We start from the raw sequence: 19,312 nt of genomic DNA, 5'->3' as shown, positions 1-19,312 counted from the left end.
GGGAGGCTTCTGGGAAGTATCTTCTTCCTGGATAGGAAGAATCTTGGTCAGAAAGAGCCCTTTATCCATCTGCTGAGATCAGTATCATGGGACTGCAGCAGGAGCTTACAACCACAAGACAACAAGCTCCATATCACAAAGACATTTTCTGAAAATGGCAGAATGCAAAGGCAGGAAGTGACATCACAGAGCTGCTGAACCCATCGGAACCACGTATCTCCACACTTCCTGCCATATGAGATAATTGGACACCATCACTGTAGACTCCACAGTCAGTCAGAGCACAGAGGAAAGGTGGATGGGAAAGCTTCTAAGTAGACAACAAGAGAAGTCTTGATTCTTAAAGACCAACTGTGGAATAACATCATACCTAAGAAGTCCTTGGAGCCCCAGATACAAGGGAAGTTTGCGTGTACTGACCATCTCTTTCTCACAGGTCTCCAACTGGTGCTCATGAAAAAGACTGGGGACCAGGCAGGGTGCCTGGGAGACCGCGTGGTGGTTCAGGTACCAAGGCTTAAGAATGAAGAAGTAGCACCTGGAGCAACTGACTCACGTTCCAGAATGTCCATGGAGACAGGTGGTGAACAGATGCTGCTGGGTGACAGGCACAGAACTCACGCACACCTTGGATCCTTATCCAGTACAAAGCAAAAACCATCTGCCACTGGGCGAGGGCCAGAAACACACCCAAATCCCTCATACACTGTGGATGGGAATGTGAATTGGTGCAGCCAATGTGGAAAATGGTATGGACATTTCTCAAAAAACTAAAAATAAAACTACCATATAACCCAGCAATCCCATTCCTATCTGAAAAAACAAAAACAAAACAAAACTCTGACTCAAAAAGACACATGCACCCTAATGGTCATAGCAGCACTATTTACAATAGCCAAGTCATGGAAGCAACCTAAATGTCCATCCACAGATGAACAGATAAAGAAGATGTTTTATACACACACACACACACACACACACGTGTAATACATACAATGGAACATTACTCAGCCACAAAAAAGAATGAAAGTTTGCCATTTGCAAAAACATGGATGGACATGGAAGATATTACACTAAGTGAAATAAGTCAGACAGAGACAAACAGATACTATATCACTTATATGTGGGATCTAAAAAAAGACAACAGACTCGTGAATATAACAAAAGAAGAAACAGACTCACAAATATAGAGAACAAACTAGGGGTTACCAGTGGGGAGAGGGAAGTGGGGTTTAAGAGGTACAAACCATTATGTATAAAATAAATTACAAGGATATATTGTACAACATGGGAGATACAGTCAATATTTTATAATAACTATAAATGAAGTATAACCATTAAAAATTATGAATCACTATATTGTACACCTGGAACATATAAGATTGTACATCAAATATACTTCAGTTGAAAAAGAAATTAAAAAAAAAAAAAAAGAAATGCACCCAAGCATGGTCCCCAATGCTCCTTTGACCTGAAGGCTGGTGTGGTACACGATCACCTTGGCTATAAAACTACAATACAGCCCAGCTGCTTATATAGCAGAGTTTGCTCATGGCTTTGAAGTGCATTTGTGACTTCTTGCTTCCTAGCTTTGTCATAACATTTTTTTCCAGTAGCAGCAATTCACTTTGCTCATAGTATTTCCTTAGCTATTATTTCAGGGAGCCTATTAAAGATAGGTAGGTCCATGTCAACACACTGGAGGGGAAAAAAGAAAAGGAAAAGAAAACTTCCCCAAATCCCATAAAGAAATATGTGATTAGTGGTTTTTTGTTGTCGTTTTTTGCGTTGGCTTTAGAAATAGTTATTGGCTCAAGAAATCAAACAGTTTTGTGTCAATGGATTCCCCAGCAGGTGAGTGAGATGAGAGATATGGAGACAATGATTGCTGGGGCTGAATATCTACTTTTAAGGCAGGAGAAAAGCTTAAGTGAAGGCATGAATGTATCTACCTTTTGGGGAAACAGAGAGTGGGTGAGGGGAAAAGAAACTTGTGTCAGAGAAGGTCTTTAGCTCCTGATGTGGGTGATATAGTCTAAGAATGCCTGGCTTGCTGTTGATGGCTGGCCCGCTCATCTCCCTTCAAGCAGCTGGTCAGATTAAAAATAGTAATAGCAATAAAAAGGATAGGGCTTCCCTGGAGGCGCAGTGGTTGAGAATCTGCCTGCCAATGAGGGGATATGGGTTCGAGCCCTGGTCTGGGAAGATCCCACATGCCGCGGAGCAACTGGTCCCGTGAGCCACAACTACTGAGCCTGCGCGTCTGGAGCCCGTGCTCCGCAACAAGAGAGGCCGCGACAGTGAGAGGCCCGCGCACCGCGATGAAGAGTGGCCCCCGCTCGCCGCAACTAGAGAGAGCCCTCGCACAGAAACGAAGACCCAACACAGCCAAAAATAAATAAATTAAAAAAAAAAAAAGGATAGAAGAGAACAGACGCATGCTTTGTGATCAGTCCAGTCATTGGGGATGTTTAGGTGATAACGATGATAAAACGAATACATTACTGAGCTCTGAAGATGTGTCAGCTCTAACTTGGTTGTTCTAAGCAGCATTTTGCGTGAATTAGCTCAGTTAATCTTCCCAATAATCTCCTCAGTTGAGGTTCTGGCGTTATCACCATTTCTCAGGTGTGGAAACGGAGGCCCAGGAAGCCTAGGTGCACTGCTGCCCTATTCCAGGTCCCCAGGTGGCAACAGGAAAGGCCGGGATTTGCAACCGTGAACTTGTGGTCCAGATCTCACACTCTGAGCATCTCAACTCATCAGTCTCTTAGTAACTCTCCTTTCCAGGGGAGCAGAGGCTTCTTTGGGGGTTCATGGATTGAGATTAACTAGTGACCCCTCCTAGGTCTGGTTTAAATGTCTTTCTTTCCAATGCTTTGCCTCTGACCTTGATTTCCAAAACCCAGAGGGAAAATAATATTTGCATCTTTTACCTAAGTTTTTCCTCAGGATTGTGAGTGGGAAGGATTTCATGTCTATCTCCCCCTCTTAGAAGATCACAGAATCCCCTACTGAGACCTGTTTTGCCTTCACCCCTCAGGCCAGCATTTCTCCAACTTTTTCTAGGAACCCTGATGTTCCTCAAGAAATAATCTTGGCATTCTGTCTGGGTTTCTCAGGACTCTGGTAGCAAAGGAGGAAAGCTTAGACTAGGTCAGCTTAAGCAAAACTGGGTAATTTCTTGCCTCATAAAGTTGTTCTATGCGGAGGTGAGCTGGCCTTGATAACATTCCCTCGGATTCTGGGACTTAAACACTGCTAGAAACTGTTCTTCTCATCTCTCCCTCTTGTCTTTCTTCCCTTCCTCGTTTCTACAAACTGGTTTCATTCTCTGTGCTGCAAACATGCCCTTTCCAACCTAAAGAAAATGTGACTGCATGAAGCCCTTTGTTCAAATAGTAGCAGAACCTTCAGGGTTCGGGGGGTGGGGGGCAAGGGGGTCATTTCTATCAGCTTCAGGTTGGAAAATCCTAGAGAAGGGCAGTGAGTGAGCCAGTGTGGGTCCCCTGCCCATCCTTCTGAAACAGAGCAGGACCCTACGGTCCTTCCCCCTCATGACTTCCGCTTGCCTTTTGTCTGTAGAAAAACTTTAGCCGAAGAATATGTTTAATCAGAGAAGTTAGAAAATGCAGAAGGCAAGGTAAACAGTCAAACAAGACCAAGTAATAATAGTTTAGTCATTAAGCAAAGTCAAGGCCCTTTAGTTCCTCCTCAAGGGCTATAGATCATATTCTGAGCCGTGTCCTGTGAGCTGTCTTATAGATGCTGAAACCCACACCAGGTGGAAGAAGTTAACTACACAATGACCAGACTGTAGCCATGACATAAGCTGCCACAATTCCGAGAACTGGCCTCAAATGGACCCTGGAACTGAAGATTAACTGTACTCAAAACAATCAAGATGACACTGATCAGACCACCACATGACCAAGTTCAAGATGACTGTCAGAGCTGCCTGTGCTGTTTCTGCATGTAGGCCCCTCCCTCTGCCTGTGCATCCCTGAAACTCCCCTTTAAAAGCTCTTGCCCACTGATTGTCAGAGGGGGAAGTCAGCCTTTGGACACGGGTCCATCCTCTCCCCCAGTTGCCAGCCTCCAAGATAAAGCAAACTTTCCTTTCCACCAGCCTTGCCTCTCGAGTATTGGCTTTTGAATGGTGGTACCCCACTTTTGGTAACACTTCCACCAAACACGGTGGCTAGGGGGGTGGACACGATGATTGGTCTGCCCTGTGCCCACTCCTCTCAGTATGCAGAGCCTGTTACTGGATGACAGAAGAGGGGCTGGGGCCCTAGGTCAAATGAGCAGCACCCACTGCTGTCTCAGCCAAATGAGATGACTTATCCAAAGTTTTAGTTCCCTCCTTGGTAGGCAGAATAATAGCCCCCAAAGACGCCCATGTCCCAACTCGGAGAACCGGTGACTATGTTACCTTACATGGCAAAGGGGAATTAAGGCTGCAGATGGGATTAAGGTTGCTAATAAGGTGATGTTAAAGTCAGGAGAGTATCCTGGATTATCCAGGGGAGCCCAGTCTAGTCACAAGGGCCCTTAAAATCAGAACAGGGAGGCAGAAGTGGAGAGTCAAAGAAAGAGATGTGATGGCGGGTCCAGCTGTAGAGATGAGACATTGCTGGCTTTAAAATGTGTAGGAAGTGGTCTCTATGGAGGAATGCGGGGGCCTCTGGGTACCGGAACCAGCAAACAAACAGATTGTCCTCTACAGACATCATAAAGGAACGCAGCCTGCTGACACCTTGATTTTAGCCCAGTGAGACCCATGACAGACTTGTGATTTCCAGAACTCTAGGGGAATAAACTGGGGTTAATGTATGCCACCTACTTTTTGGAAATTTGTTACAGCAGGAATAGAAAACTGATTCACCGCCTATCTTGTCATGGGTGCGTTTTACGTTGGTGATATAAGTAGGCTTACTGCACAGTTAGAGATTGATTAGAGAGGCTTCTCTTTGCAGCAGAGAAGCAAAAGTAGCAACTCTGTGTCCTGGGGTCTTGAGCCTTTCTAGTCAGGGAAACCATTTATTTGAGAAACAGACAGAGTATCTTGAATGCAGCTGTCAGTATAAGACATGGGTTGCACTTGGCTGCTCAGAAAATGTGGATTGTGCCCTTCAGTCAGGTTCACAGTTTAGGCTTGTTATTGACTCAAAGGAATCCACTGACTTTCATGAAATAGGCAGCTTTAAGGAACCCGATTCATAATATGGCCACGTGGAGACATAGGCAGACTTAAGATTTGCGCTCAAAAAATTGGGGAGTTTATGTTGCTCCAAGGTCATGGGTCAGATTGGTGATTTAGGCAAAACCCTTAACATCTCTGAGCCCTTCATCAACAATGAAGTGAGAGTGATAACACAGGCCAGTGCCATCCCACTGGATTGCAGTTAGAAACAGTAAACTAACACTGGTGACGTGACCTCATTTTGCAGGAAAAACTAAGTTACAACACAGATGAAACCAGCACGTTCCCACCAATATGACTCTCTACTCTCTGTGTATTACGAATAAAGATAGGGAACCCCTGAATGTTTTTACTGTCTAACCTTGAAGCTGAACCATTTTGCTGTACTTGGACTTGGGCAGTGGAACCCACTTTTTGAAAGTTTAAGATTCCATTTTTCGCACAAAATATAAAATTACCAGAGTCTTCACAGACACAGAGCACAGACTTGTGGTTGACAAGGGGCAGAGGTGTGGCGGAGGGATGGGGTGGGAGTTTGGGATTAGCAGATGCAAACTAGTATACATAGAATGGATAAAGAACAAGGTCCTACTGTAGAGCGCAGGGAACTCTATTCAGTATCCTGTGATAAACCATCATGGAAAAGAGCATGAAAAATAATATATATGTATAACTGAATCACTTTGCTGTACGGCAGAAATTAACACAACATTGTAAATCAACTATAGGTCAATAAAATAAATTTTTAAAAAATCACCAGAGTCTTATGTTCTATCTTTCCTGTTACACTACTGAAAATCTTTTCTGGCTAATATTGACAGGATAATAGTTTGGAGATTGAATATTAGATAGTCTTAATAAAACTGTAAAAAGTTACTGTAAAGTATTAGTCCACAATTGAACTGTTTTCTAATGTCTGTTCTACCCAAAGCTGGTTTAGTGGTGATGCCTTCTTCTCCAGAATTAATTTGCAAATAGATGTTTAACTGAAAGGACCTATGTCTTTAGGTGATTAAGATTTCGTCCCCACTGTGATCTCCCAGGGCACTCAAGAATGTCATCAGGGCTTGCCCATCATTGTTTCATAAATATCTAAGCCAAACAGAAGTAGAAGGCAATGGCTAAACACCATCCTTTAAGCAGATTTATTACACTTGTATCATTCTCTGAGCATACATATTCATTTTTTAATGTAATGATTCATGTACTTTGACTACCCTGTGCCAAGATGTGTATTATTTTTGAATTTTTAAATTACTGCCACTAAAATAATCCAAAACTTTTATAAAGAAGACACCATTATTATAGTTTGAATCAAAGACCAAAAATGAAGTAGGTTGTTCTTTTTAGAAATCCTTTATTTGGCAGGTGAAATCAGATAATTATGAAATGCTTTAACAAACCAGTTCAGCAAATGTGTTCTTTTGGCAGTCAGTTAGGAAACTGTTTTGGTATAAACATCAATTACAAAGTTGGAAATGGTTATAATAAAGCTGTGATTAAAAATAAAACATCCATGGGATTATAATGGTTGATTTTCTTACACATTGAATTTCAGCTTCAGGAGTCTCTGTTTGTAGGACGATGTGAAGCAGACACTTGAGCTTTCCTCCTCAACCTTGAATGTTCTCCCTCCCTCTCCAGCTCCATCGTGGCTGAGATGCAGTGATTTTCCTGGCAAACCTGTAACCATCACAGACCTGGGTGCATAGCTGGAAGCTGGTTTACCTCTCTCCTTGAATCTCCACCAAGCCGTCTGAAATCAAGCAGGACCCCTTGGGGCTTCTGTGTCCCGCATTCTCTGATTACAGGAAATAGGCTTCATTCAGCCTCCAAGACCTTCCCTGAGTTCCAAAGGGCACATTCAAACAGTTGCTACTCAGGGGAGGGAGGGGATGCAGAAACAAAGGAGGAACAGTCAAGAGACAATAGCGCAGCCTTGGGGCAGGGTCCTGGTTCCCCCTCAGGGGATACACAGAACAATATCTCTGAGCTGTTTTGCAGATACTGAAACCCCCATCAGGTGGGAGAAGTTAACTGCATGCTGCCCACAAGCACGTAGACCCCAGACCAATATGAACCAGAAGGTTGATGATGCCAGCTCCCAATTACCTCCCCACCAACCAATCAGAAGAATGTCCATGAACTGACCACGTCCTCCTCTTTGAACCATTGCTATAAAACTCCTCACTACCCCCCGCGGGGGGGAACACACAGTTCTGAGGGCATTAGCCCACCATGGCCCCCTTTGCCTGGCAAAGCAATAAAGCCATTCTTTTCTACTTCACCCAAAAATCTGTCTCTGAGATTCAATTCGGGGTACAGAGACCGAGTTTTGGCTAGAAGGCAACAGTGGTTTCCTGGGATTATCTTCAAGTTTCTAAAGAGGTGTGATTCCCAGACATCCTGAGACCTTGAATAATGGGTAACTAATCCTTCAACTCTAACATCCCACAAGGTCGGGGGGTCAGCACAGACTCGCAGCTGAGACTGGCAATTCTTGAAGCTCCTCCCACTTCTCATCCAGTTTTCCACGTCTTTGAGAGCAGCATTCCAGGACGTGGTGATGTTTCCTCTTATATGCTTTTTACATGTTTATCACAGGTCCATATGCCATATAGGCAGAATATCTGGGAAATCGAGAACATCGACACAGGGAGAAAGATGTATTTTTTGTCTTGTTACCACATCTTTAGACTATGTACATTTAAAAAAATTTTTAACCTTTATTTGAAAACCAGCTATTGCAGATTCTTATTTAACCCTTTATAAAGGTGTTGTTCTGTTTTATGTGCAGATTTTGGGAATTCCAGGGTAAGCTGTAGCTGTTAGAACTACTCTGCATGCATGTGTGCACACACGCACCTCCACACACACACACACACGCACCTACACACACACGCACCTACACACACACACGCACCTACACACACACACACGTACCTACACACACACACACACGCGCACCTCCACACACACACACACACGCACCTCCACACACACACACACGCACCTACACACACACACACACGCACCTACACACACACCTCACACAGTTTTGAACCAGTAAGGTTATTTTTTTTCTTCATTTCAGCCACTTCAATAATTTCATCACATCCCCGCCTTCAATTTCTGTGTTGAGACAGGGTAAAAGATTTTTAAACTAAGTGACAATTCCTCTGGGAAAATCACCTTGTAGAATGAAATATATGTCATTCCTTGTACACAAGAGCAGCGCATTAAATGGGTGGTGGAAGAGTTAGGGCAAAATGTGGATGATGGAATTGCTTGTATGCAGTAAACTGAAACATTGAAAGGTGTATGTCTTGGAATAATTACATTTTTATATTATATCATGCAAAACTATATGTTTTATTTATTTTTAATTAATTTTTATGAGAGTATGTTTGCTTTACAGTGTGGTGTTAGTTTCTGCTGTACAGCAAAGTGAATCAGTTATACATATAAAATATCCCCTCTTCTTTGGATTTCCTTCCCATTTAGGTCACCACAGAGAACTGAGTAGAGTTCCCTGTGCTATACAGTAGGTTCTCATTAGTTATCTATTTCCTACATAGTAGTGTATAATGTCAGTCCCAATCTCCCAATTCATCCCACCCCCGTCCCTTCTCCCCCGGGTATCCATAAAGCTATGTGTTTTAAACCTTCAACATCCCACTCTGCAGTATTTCAACTGATGTGGGAAAGACATGTACTGGACGAGGACATCACAAAATGCACCGATTCCAGGGATTCTCACCTGGAAAGGGTGTGGCCTGTGTCGGGATTGTAGATGGAACTGGAAAGTGACTTCATTTTCCAGGATAAATGTTTCTTCGCACCACAGGGTAAATCATCATTTTTAACATGAAAATGAACATTTCAACATTCTTCTATTGAATTCCATCCACATATATTTTTGCTTTTCAAATGCAGCCATTCACAAGCACATCACGACAGGGAGAAACCCCTCTGATCTCCCAACGCCTGAGGCACACACAAGCTTGGGACGAAGGGGAGAGGCTCAGAAGTTCAGACAAAAAGGAACCGACCCTGCTGTGGTGAGTGCTGGGGTCTACATCCAACATTGAACATCCCTCCAGATGTCACTGAAATGCGCGTAACACGTGGATACTCACGGCTCCGTTCAAGGTTTGGGAAACAGGAGGGGAACTTTGCTTCATCCAGACGCTCAGAGATCACGAAGCTGGGCTTTTGCTCCTAGTTTTCCAGCTGTCTGAAATGAGGAAAAGCAAATCTCCATATGATTGGACACTAGTTTTCTAGGCATGCATTTCTTTCTTTCCAGAGAGTTCAATGCCTGTGTTTCAGAACTTGAGATAATAGACGCAGATTTTAAAAAGAAGGCACCAAGAAATGTCACCTCTAAAAATTGATCTTTCATTTTTTTCCCTAGCAGCCTGGGTAAAAATGTTTCCAGCATATACCCAGAGAAAACCGTAATTCAAAAAGACACATGCACCCCAATGTTCATTGCAGCACTATTTACAATAGCCAGGTCATGGAAGCAACCTAAATGCCCATCGACAGACGAATGGATAAAGAAGATGTGGTACATATATACAATGGAATATTACTCAGCCATAAAAAGGAACGAAATTGAGTCATTTGTTGAGACGTGGATGGATCTAGAGACTGTCATACAGAGTGAAGTAAGTCAGAAAGAGAAAAACAAATATTGTATATTAACGCATGTATGTGGAACCTAGAAAAATGGTACAGATGAACCGGTTTGCAGGGCAGAAGTTGAGACACAGATGTAGAGAACAAACGTATGGACACCAAGCAGGGAAAACAGTGGTGGGGTGGGGATGGTGGTGTGCTGAATTGGGCGATTGGGATTGACATGTATACACTGATGTGTATAAAATTGATGACTGATTAAAAAAAAAAAAAGAACTAGAGGTTTTAGATACTGTTCTTTTTGAAGATAAACACGATTAAATTTGAGTGAGAATGTTTTAAGATTTTGACACTTCAAAGGAAGTGGTAAGTCAGAACACCTATTTGAAGGAACACTCTTAGTCAAAGCTTGTACTTGCTCCAGCTTTGTCTTTAAAAGCACACAGAATCACAGTGAAAAATAAATGAATACATATAAGTGTTCATAATGGTGTCTGGTACACACAACTGTTATCTCTTTGAGAGAACTAATAACATTCAGTATAACTTTTCTTTCCAAATAGAATCTATATTGCACACAGGGAGAGATTAAAAGCAATCCTGAAAACAAAAGCTAAAAAAAAAATGTTTCCAGATGATCCAACGTGGCGATAAGAGAAAGAGGCCCAATGTTTCTCCCTTTCCAGTCCGGGGACCAAACTACCTTACCACTCAGGTGTAGTGATGGATGACGCCATGGCCCCCTTTTCCCTCTTGCTTTGAGTTACTGGTTTGGTTTTGTCTGTCTGTGGGAAGAGGAGGGCGGGGGAATTCGTATGGGGCCGGGAGTGACAAGGTGCTGGTGGCTCAGACACGCAGAGCTCTGGAGGGATAAGAAAAGCTCAGGACCACGGGGGATTCTGCTTGGATCCCCGAAGATTGCTGCAGACGTTTCAACTGAAGGATGATGGTACGTTACTGAGCAAATTCTTCTCGGGCTATTTTTGTCCATGTGTGCGCTTCACGGGCCTGGCACCGCCACAGCATGGTCTTTGCCACGTGCTCAGTGCCGTCCCTTGTCGTTATTCTGGAAAGGGAGCTCTCTCTGGCAATCCAGCGTTTGGATAGCTTCATACGTCTTCATTATCGCTGCTTACCAAGCTCGGCTCTTTCCCCAGACCTTGCAAGTATCCTATAATAATGGAGACGTACAACATAAAAATTGCCTTTGTGACGCTAATCTGTGAAGCAGCATGCTTTCATGCTTCTAAAAAGCTGGCAGGAAAGGAACCAAATTGCTCTCCCAAATTTGCAAATCCACTCTCTCTCCCATCCACCTTTTTGCTCAGCACTTTATTTATTTATTTATTTTTGGCTACGTTGGGTCTTCTTGCGGTGCGCGGGCTTCTCATTGCGGCGGCTTCTCGTTGCGGAGCACGGGCTCTAGGCACACAGGCTTCAGTAGTTGTGGCTCACAGGCTCAGTAGTTGTGGCTCACGGGCTCTAGAGCGCAGACTCAGTAGTTGTGGCGCATGGGGCTTAGTTGCTCCGTGGCATGTGAGATCTTCCTGGAGCAGGGCTCGAACCCGCGTCCCCTGCATTGGCAGGCGGATTCTCAACCACTGCGCCACCAGGGAAGCCCTCAGCACTTTAGATAATTGTCTCCTACTAACAGCTTTATCCCGTCCTTTTGGTCCTGGGATACTGGAGGCCTGAGCCACAGACACCGGTGTGTTCTCACCAGGTGTCTCTATGCTTGTAAGTAAATGTGGATCCAAAAAGAGAAGGGAAAGTGGAATTTTGAAGATGGCATTCACGAAAAAATGAACACCTTTTATTTGGAGGGTTTCTTGTTTACAAAATGCAAACACTACATTTTAGATTTCTTGTGGACGAATTGTTAGTACCCACCAATGATCTCTATGAATTTATAAAATTTATTTAAGTTATTCTGGTATATTTACGGCTTAGATTTTTTAAATAGAAGAGAAAGTTCACAGAACAATATGACCTGGGCTTCGGTGTTTTTATAGGGTACTCTGACTCAAGATGGTCAGGTCACTGCTATTTTCCAGGCGGAAAATAAAGATCCAAGGGCTTTGTAGCCCATTAGGGAAATTATCCTCCTGGTCCGAGAAAGCAATAGCGTTTTCAGTTCATAACACTGGACCATCTTCATGTTCTATGAGATGCCTTCAGAATGTCATTGTTACACTAGGTCAGTTTTTCAGATGAAATATATATATGTGTGTTTATATATAAATATTTATATATGTACATACATATTTAAAAAAATTTTTTTTCAAAATACGAGGCTGTCTCTTTAGGTCCTGCAAAGGCTGAGAGGAAACAAAAAAACCTTCTTATACATTTGCATTACCCATAGGAATAAAGCACTTTGCAAACAGTAAAATGGACAATGCTTTTTATTTTGTTGTCCATGTGATTATGACTTTTTGCTTCATTAGATGGTTTAAGTCACTTTTTACACGATACATTTCCCTTTGCTTTCTTTGCACAAAGATAATGTGAAAATATAGGGAGAGAGGTAATTTTCAGCTTTCTACTTTTTATTGTTAAAGTTGGAACTGAAATGACCCACTACTTCATTTGAGAGATGTCATAGACCCAAATGTTAAAATTAAAAGAATAAAGCTTCTAAGAGAAAACAGAAGAGAAAATCTTCGTTAACTTGGGTTTAGCAAAAGTTTCCTAATCAGGACTCAAAATTGCTAATGATAAAAGAATAGAATTGTTGACCTTTAAAAAAATTAAAAATTTCTGCTGATGAAAGATGTAATCATAGCAATGAATAGGCAAACCTCAAACTGGGAGAAAATATTTGCAATACATCTATCAGACAAATTTCATACAGATTCTCTTAAATATTCCTACAGGTCAATAATCAAAGACAAGCCAATATAAAAATGAGCAAAAGACTTGAACAGATTTTTCATCAAGAAAGTGATGTAAGTGGCCACAAAGCACAAGAAAGAAGAGTTTAACATCAGTCATCAAGGGAATTCAGATTAAAACTACAAAAAGATACCCCAACATATCTTCTAGAATAACCGAAGTTTAAAAGCCTGGCAACAAATGTTAGTGAGAATGTAGATCAAAGGAAGCTCTCTTTTATTGCTGGTGAAAATTAGTTGGCGGTTTCTTTTTAAGTTAATCATGTACTCTGGAGTGTTTCCAACACCACCAACCAATTCTCTGATGCTCTAGAGCCCAACTGGGTGTCTTGCTATTTAACTCAATTCTGACAATATTTACCTAGGGGCCGCATCAGATCCCACAAGTCAAGGTCTCCCCCCACTTTCAGACTCCATTGCAAGTTCAAGTTGTCACCTGTACTTCTGACCCACTGACTATAAATCTCAGAATCCCCTTCTCCGGTTTGATAATTTCTACAGTGGCTCACAGAACTCAAGGAACATTTCCTTATGTTTACTGATTTGTTATAAAAGAATACCCCTCAGGAGTATTCAGATGGAAGAGATGCAGAGGGTAAGGTATGGGGGCAGGAGCATGGAACTTCCATGCCCTATCTCGACTTACCATCCTTCCAGCATCTCCACACGTTCACCAACCAGGAAGCTCATCAAACCTCATTGTTCAAGAGTTTTCATAGAGTTAAATCAGCTCTCCAACCTTCCCCTTCCCAGAGGTCAGTGGATGGAGCTGAAAGCTCTAACCCTCTAATCACTTGGTCTTTCTGGTGATCAGCTCCAACCTGAGGTTACCTAGGTGCCCCACCCTAAGTCACCTCATTAGCAAAGTCTCAGATGTGCTCAAAAGGAGCTCCTTATGAATTACCAAAAATACTTCTATCACTCAGGAAATTCCTAGGGTTTGGGGAGCTCTGTGCCAGGACCTGGGCACAAAGACCAAACATATTTCTTATTATACCACATACACATATTCTATGACTTAGCAATTTAACTTCTAAGTATTTTCCCAAGAGAAATCACCATCAATTTGAAGAAATCCCCAGTTATCTTCTTACTACCTGAAAAACCCTTGTCATTTATTTATCTGTGCTCTTTAAGAGCAAGGACTGTCTTATTCACAGCTGTGTCTCCGATTACCGAAACGGTGTTTGGAACATGGCAGTTTCTAAATAAATATTTGCAGAATATATGAAGGTATATAATCTCATATTAACACTGTGAAGTAGACTCTCACTCCTATTTTACAGATAGGAATACTGAGACACAGGGCAATGATTGACTTGTCCATGATCACGTAACCAGTAAGTGACAGAGTTGGGATTTGAACCAATGGTGATATTTTCATCAAAACAACCCTCGAAAGTCAGTCTGGAGATTTGCTAGAGTTCTTTGAGGTTCTTAAAGATGCAGCTCTGCGTCCAAAGTCAACCTGCTATCTCTTTAGTCATTGTGACTTAGTAGAATATTTTTGTTTGTGGTCACCCACTAACCGCTTTCTCAAGCCAGCCCCCTCAACCCTTCTTCGTCATGGAAGCTGCAATTTCTTTAGTCTGCATCAAAGCTTTTCACCAGTCATCTGGAAAATGTAACAGAATTCACAGGAAGAAATAAATACCGAATTGGGACCTTTTTGGAAGCAGGAGAGAGAAGGGGAGGGCAGATCTCCCAAACTGCAGGTGAGTTGGGTTTCTGAGGTAGATATTTATGTGTCCGATGATAAATGCTTATTGAACACCTGCTCTGTGACTGTCATTGCTTAGGTGCCGGGGATATAAAGTAAACAGAACAGACAGAAAAGATGTCTGGTCTCTGGGAGCTTGTATTCTTGTAGAGGAAAAAAACACATAAAACTTCGCAAGTAAATATGTATGGGTAGGGCAGATAGTAGAATGTGCTTTTGAGAAAATTACCCAAGAAAAAGGCATATGTGCTTTTGAGAGGTCAAGTCTCATTCCCCTTTCTATTCCTGAGCTGGCAGAAAGCAGGAAGGGAATTGCTGGCCTCTTCTGACCCCTTCAAAGAGAAGCAGATCCCTGTCCTTATCAAAACTCATGCGGTGGGATTCACCCTGCAAAGAAAGTCTGATGAGAAGCAAGGCAGCCTTCCTTCCCAAACTGGCCAAACATCCCTGAAAGGGAGAGATATTACGGAAAGGACTTCTGAATTGGATACTTTATAGAACAGATAATCTTCAAAATGTCTTCCTAAGTTTATAAGCAAAAAGTATTTAAAGCTAGAATCTATGGGAGAAGTGTGTACAATCGCTCTAATTTTCAAGGAAAAGCAAACTATACTGATCTATGGCAAATTATTATGGCTCTGGTTTTAATTGACCAGGCTATCTGGTTTTAGCCATTACCAATCCAAGACCCACTGGCCACTTAAAGTTCTGTATTTGCATGTAAAAGAGACCATAACAAGTTAGCAAAGCTCAGAAGGAGAATGAGTTATAAGAAACAGGGTGTCCCATGGGATACGCAGGTGAAGCTGAAACGTGGTCCCAGAAGCAGGGAACTGGGAAGCTCTCAGGAACCCCAGGAGTTTTTGTCTCCGCCTCTTCCCTCTTGGCACTGCCCTGTGATGCTGTAGATGTGCTGTCTCTTCATGGCAGGCGGAAGAGGACCTCTCCGATTCTCAAGTGTGAATGCTATGGTCTGGCTAGGTCAGATCTTTGGGGAGCGACCCAATTCTCCATTGTTTATATGTAAATGACATTAACCATATAACACGTTTTCCCAGACCTGCAGAAGAACTCCGCCCATGTGAGGAGCTTGACATTCAGGTACCTCTTCTAGGACACAGTGCCTCCCAGGACATGACATTTCATTTTTAAGCCACAATCAAACTTGATATCCAATTTCAGTCACTGTTGGCTCCGAATACAATTTTACAATAATGAAGGTGCCAAAGTATCACTAACAAATCCAGTTAAGCAACATTCGTTTCACTTTGTTATGCATAACTATGACGTGTGAAGGACAGCGGGGGACACTTTTAGATCAGTTTTTGTATTTCTAATAGTAGTTATTCTCCCCTGGGGAAGGAAACAGCATCTTCTTGTAAATGGGATGCTTTTGTTGGAGGAGAAGGAAACTTCTATTATTTTTCAGCTTTACTGATATATAATCGACAAATAAAAATTGTCTCATTGCAGGTACAACTTGACGTTTTGGAATACGTTTAAATATATACATTGTGAAATAATCACGACAATCAAGATAATTAACATCCATCAGCTCTCGTAGTTTGAGTGTGTGTGCGTGTGTGCGTGTGTGTGTGTGCGCGTATGGTAAGAACACTTAAGATCTGCACTCCTAGCAAGTTTCAAGTACGCAATACAGTACTGTTAACTATAGTCATCGTGCTGTACATGAGATCTCTGGAATTTATTCAACTTGCATCACTGAAATTTTATACCCTTTGAGGAACATCACCCCATTTCCTCCCAGCCCCTGGTAGCATGATTTTACTCTCTCCTTCTATGAGTTTGACTATTTTAGATTCCACACACAAGTGAGATCATGCAGTAATTGAAATGAGTCCTCTTTACTATCTCAGTATATTGGGTCTGTTAGTTACCCTGGAATATAGAAATGTCTATTAGCCTCTCTCTCTATCTGTCTATTATCTATTTATATATACATTAGCTCTATGTGAAGAATTTTGGCCTTTGAGGAAAATAGAAAATCTTGGCTCTGGGATCTGTTAAATGATCAGAGAACAGGCATTACGATAAAGGAAGAGCCTTCATTGCAATGAAATATTTCTTTATCTGTGTTAAATAATCTCTCTAGAAAATAATAATATCAAACTACTTAGCAGCAAAGTATTTCAGAAAGCAAGGGACAGAGAGAGAGAGGGAAGAAGGAAGGAAGGAAGGATGGATGGAAGGAAGGAAGGAAAGAAGAAAGGAAGGAAGGGAGAAAGGGGTTTATTCTTGCTACTTATGGTTTCCTGACCCTGCAGGAAGTGGTTTATATACAAAGTTTCTGAATCAGACATGGTATAAATACAGCAACAGTGGGTCTATAGCAACCACAACAACATAATAATAATTAATACTGATAAGCATCGTCTTTTATTATAAGTCCTCCTACAAAGATTTTCAAATCTAATTCTCACACTTAAGGACTATAATAGTATCTATTAGGCTATATGCCGGCCACAGTGCTAAGCACGTCACCTTCATAGGTGGTTCTCAACTGAGGTCAAGTTTGCCCCCAAGGGGATATTTGCAAAAGTCTGGAGACAGTTGTGGTCGTTACAACCAGAGAGATGCTTCTGGCATCAAGTGGGTAGAGTCCAGGGATGCTGTTAAATATGGTACAACGCATAGCGTATCTCCTCTCAGTAAAGAACTATCTGGTCCCAAATGCCAATAGTGCTGTGGTTAAGAAACCCTGACCTGCATTCTTTCCTTTTAATCTTCTCAACCCGCACTCCCATGGGGCAGTTAATATTATTGTGGCTCAGGCTGGTTTCAAGGTCACCAAACCATTTCCCTTTTCCTCCTGGGCCACACCCAGAGAATATTTCTCAGAAGCCATAGGACTGATTTCTGACCAATGAAATGCAGGTGCAAGTGATGTCACTTCCCTTTTGGATTTATAAAACCTCCTGCTCAGTCCATCCTGTTCTCTCTCTTCCCCTATTGATTGGCCAGCTGCAACTGACCCAGTGGAGGACTCTGAGAAGCCCATAAGAGACAGAGGAGCCAAAACATGGAAGGAGTCTGGGCCCCTGAATGACTGCATGGAATAGAACCCCCTCGCCGATTCACATTGGACCATGAGTAAGAAGTGAATCTTTCTTGCATAAAGCCATTGAGAGTCTGTGGTTATTTGTTGACTCAGTCATCCTATTTTAACTGACATAATTATGATGCCCATTTTCCAGATGAGGAAAAATAAAGGCTGCCAGAGGCGATGCTTGATCAGAGGTTTGGTTCAATTTCTCTGTTATTCTCTTAGCTCTGCCGCCTTGATCCACATTATTGCTTCAATTCCAGGCATCACTGAACCACATTGCCCTGAATTTCCCTCTCTCAGTACAGGAAAGGTATTGACATCACTGACTGACCCAGTTTGGGTTACTTGCCTACCCTAGTCCCATGGCCGGGGCAGTGCTATGCAATGATGACCTTGGGTTATCTGCCTCAACCAGCCATGGAGACCAGGTGAGAATGGAGTCATGTTGATTGACATTCCAACCTTGATATTGGGGCTGCACTCCACCCACTCAAGCATTATGGCTCCTGTACTATTTGCTATGGGGCTCTAATCCATTGGGATATGCCCTTGGTTTCTCAGGTCACAAAGAACCCTTGAGAGAGTCACCCTGTACTCTGAAGCAATAGGGACCAAGCTTTGCCGAAAGTTTCACTCATCTTGGTGAGAACGTGATGTCTAAATGGATGTTTATATGCAGAGATATGACCACCAAATTGTATGTATCAGATACAATTAAAAGGACTCTATCCATGGCCCTGACCATCTCCACTGTGGTTGTCACCAAAAGGCATTAATTCTAAGGCAATTTCTCAATGCTTGTATGTCAGAAATCTAACATGTTGATCATTGCCTGGTGAAAAAACATTGGCTTCCATTGTAGGTAAAGAGAGAATATCAAGAATTATAAAACCCCAGAAATTCTGAGTGAGCCAGCAGAGACCAGACCATCTAGGGTCCACCCAGGAGAAGCACACATACACGCTCTGTTTCTGACTGGTATTGGATTTCTATTCTTGAACTTTTTAGCACAGACATAACATATTTTCTATTGTATAATTTTATCTATGTGGAAGTTTCTCATTAGTTTCATTCAGCTGATTTAAAGTAAAAATTGGTCTTAAACCAGGGGGGAAGATGGATTGGGATGGCCAGCAACTGGGACTTCATTATTCCATCAAGTTCATTAGATGCCATTACCCGAAATGAGTTTCTGGAAGCCAAATGATGTTCTCTGTATAAATCTATTTAGATAATAACAAATGTCTCTTGACCTTGCCACACTTGAGATTAGAATATTGTGATTTTCAGCTCTCCTTCCTGATCAGTCAGGGGGAAATCACTTGCAAAGAATAAATATTTTGAGAAGCACAGGAGATGTTCACTCATGGGATTTTCATGGACAGGGCTGTAATGTACAGTTGTTCAGGTTGATCACTGAATAAAGGCACCCCGGAGAAGGAGTAAGTGGGTGATGATGGTATTTAGCTCTCACACTCTGTGTTAGATTAAAGACGGTCACATAATCTTTGCCACTCTTCCCAGAGATGGGGGTGGGTCCATATTACATCCTCTGGATGTAACCAGAGTATGAACCAGTTCTATGATTAGTTGACAAAGGTCACAGAGTAAGCAAGTGTTGGAACCCCAAGTCACATCCAAGCCCTCTAAATCCAGAACTTGACTGTTAACTACTCAGCTATGTCAAAGATAGATATCCATTAACATACTGTAAATCCAACTTGCCACCTTGCATCAACCTTACCACAAATACAAATAGATCAAGGAATCAAAGTTTAGGG

General features: G+C 42.2%; 1 protein-coding gene across 1 annotated transcript in view; it reads right to left on the bottom strand.

Moving 5' to 3' along the window:
* The window catches only part of LOC137776461 (transmembrane protein 132B-like), a 234,751-nt gene that overhangs the window by 57,969 nt on the left and 157,470 nt on the right, over window positions 1-19,312 (bottom strand). Inside the window, exon 3 of the mRNA XM_068562980.1 lies at window positions 9,346-9,443. Coding sequence (XP_068419081.1) covers window positions 9,399-9,443 — 45 coding nt within the window. The 3' untranslated portion in view covers window positions 9,346-9,398. The remainder of the gene's footprint in view (window positions 1-9,345; window positions 9,444-19,312) is intronic.

Source organism: Eschrichtius robustus, chromosome 14, assembly GCF_028021215.1.
Source record: "Eschrichtius robustus isolate mEscRob2 chromosome 14, mEscRob2.pri, whole genome shotgun sequence".
NCBI lineage: Eukaryota > Metazoa > Chordata > Mammalia > Artiodactyla > Eschrichtiidae > Eschrichtius > Eschrichtius robustus.
The sequence above is the reverse complement of the archived record's forward strand: the minus strand, read 5'-3'. Positions and strand labels throughout refer to the sequence as shown.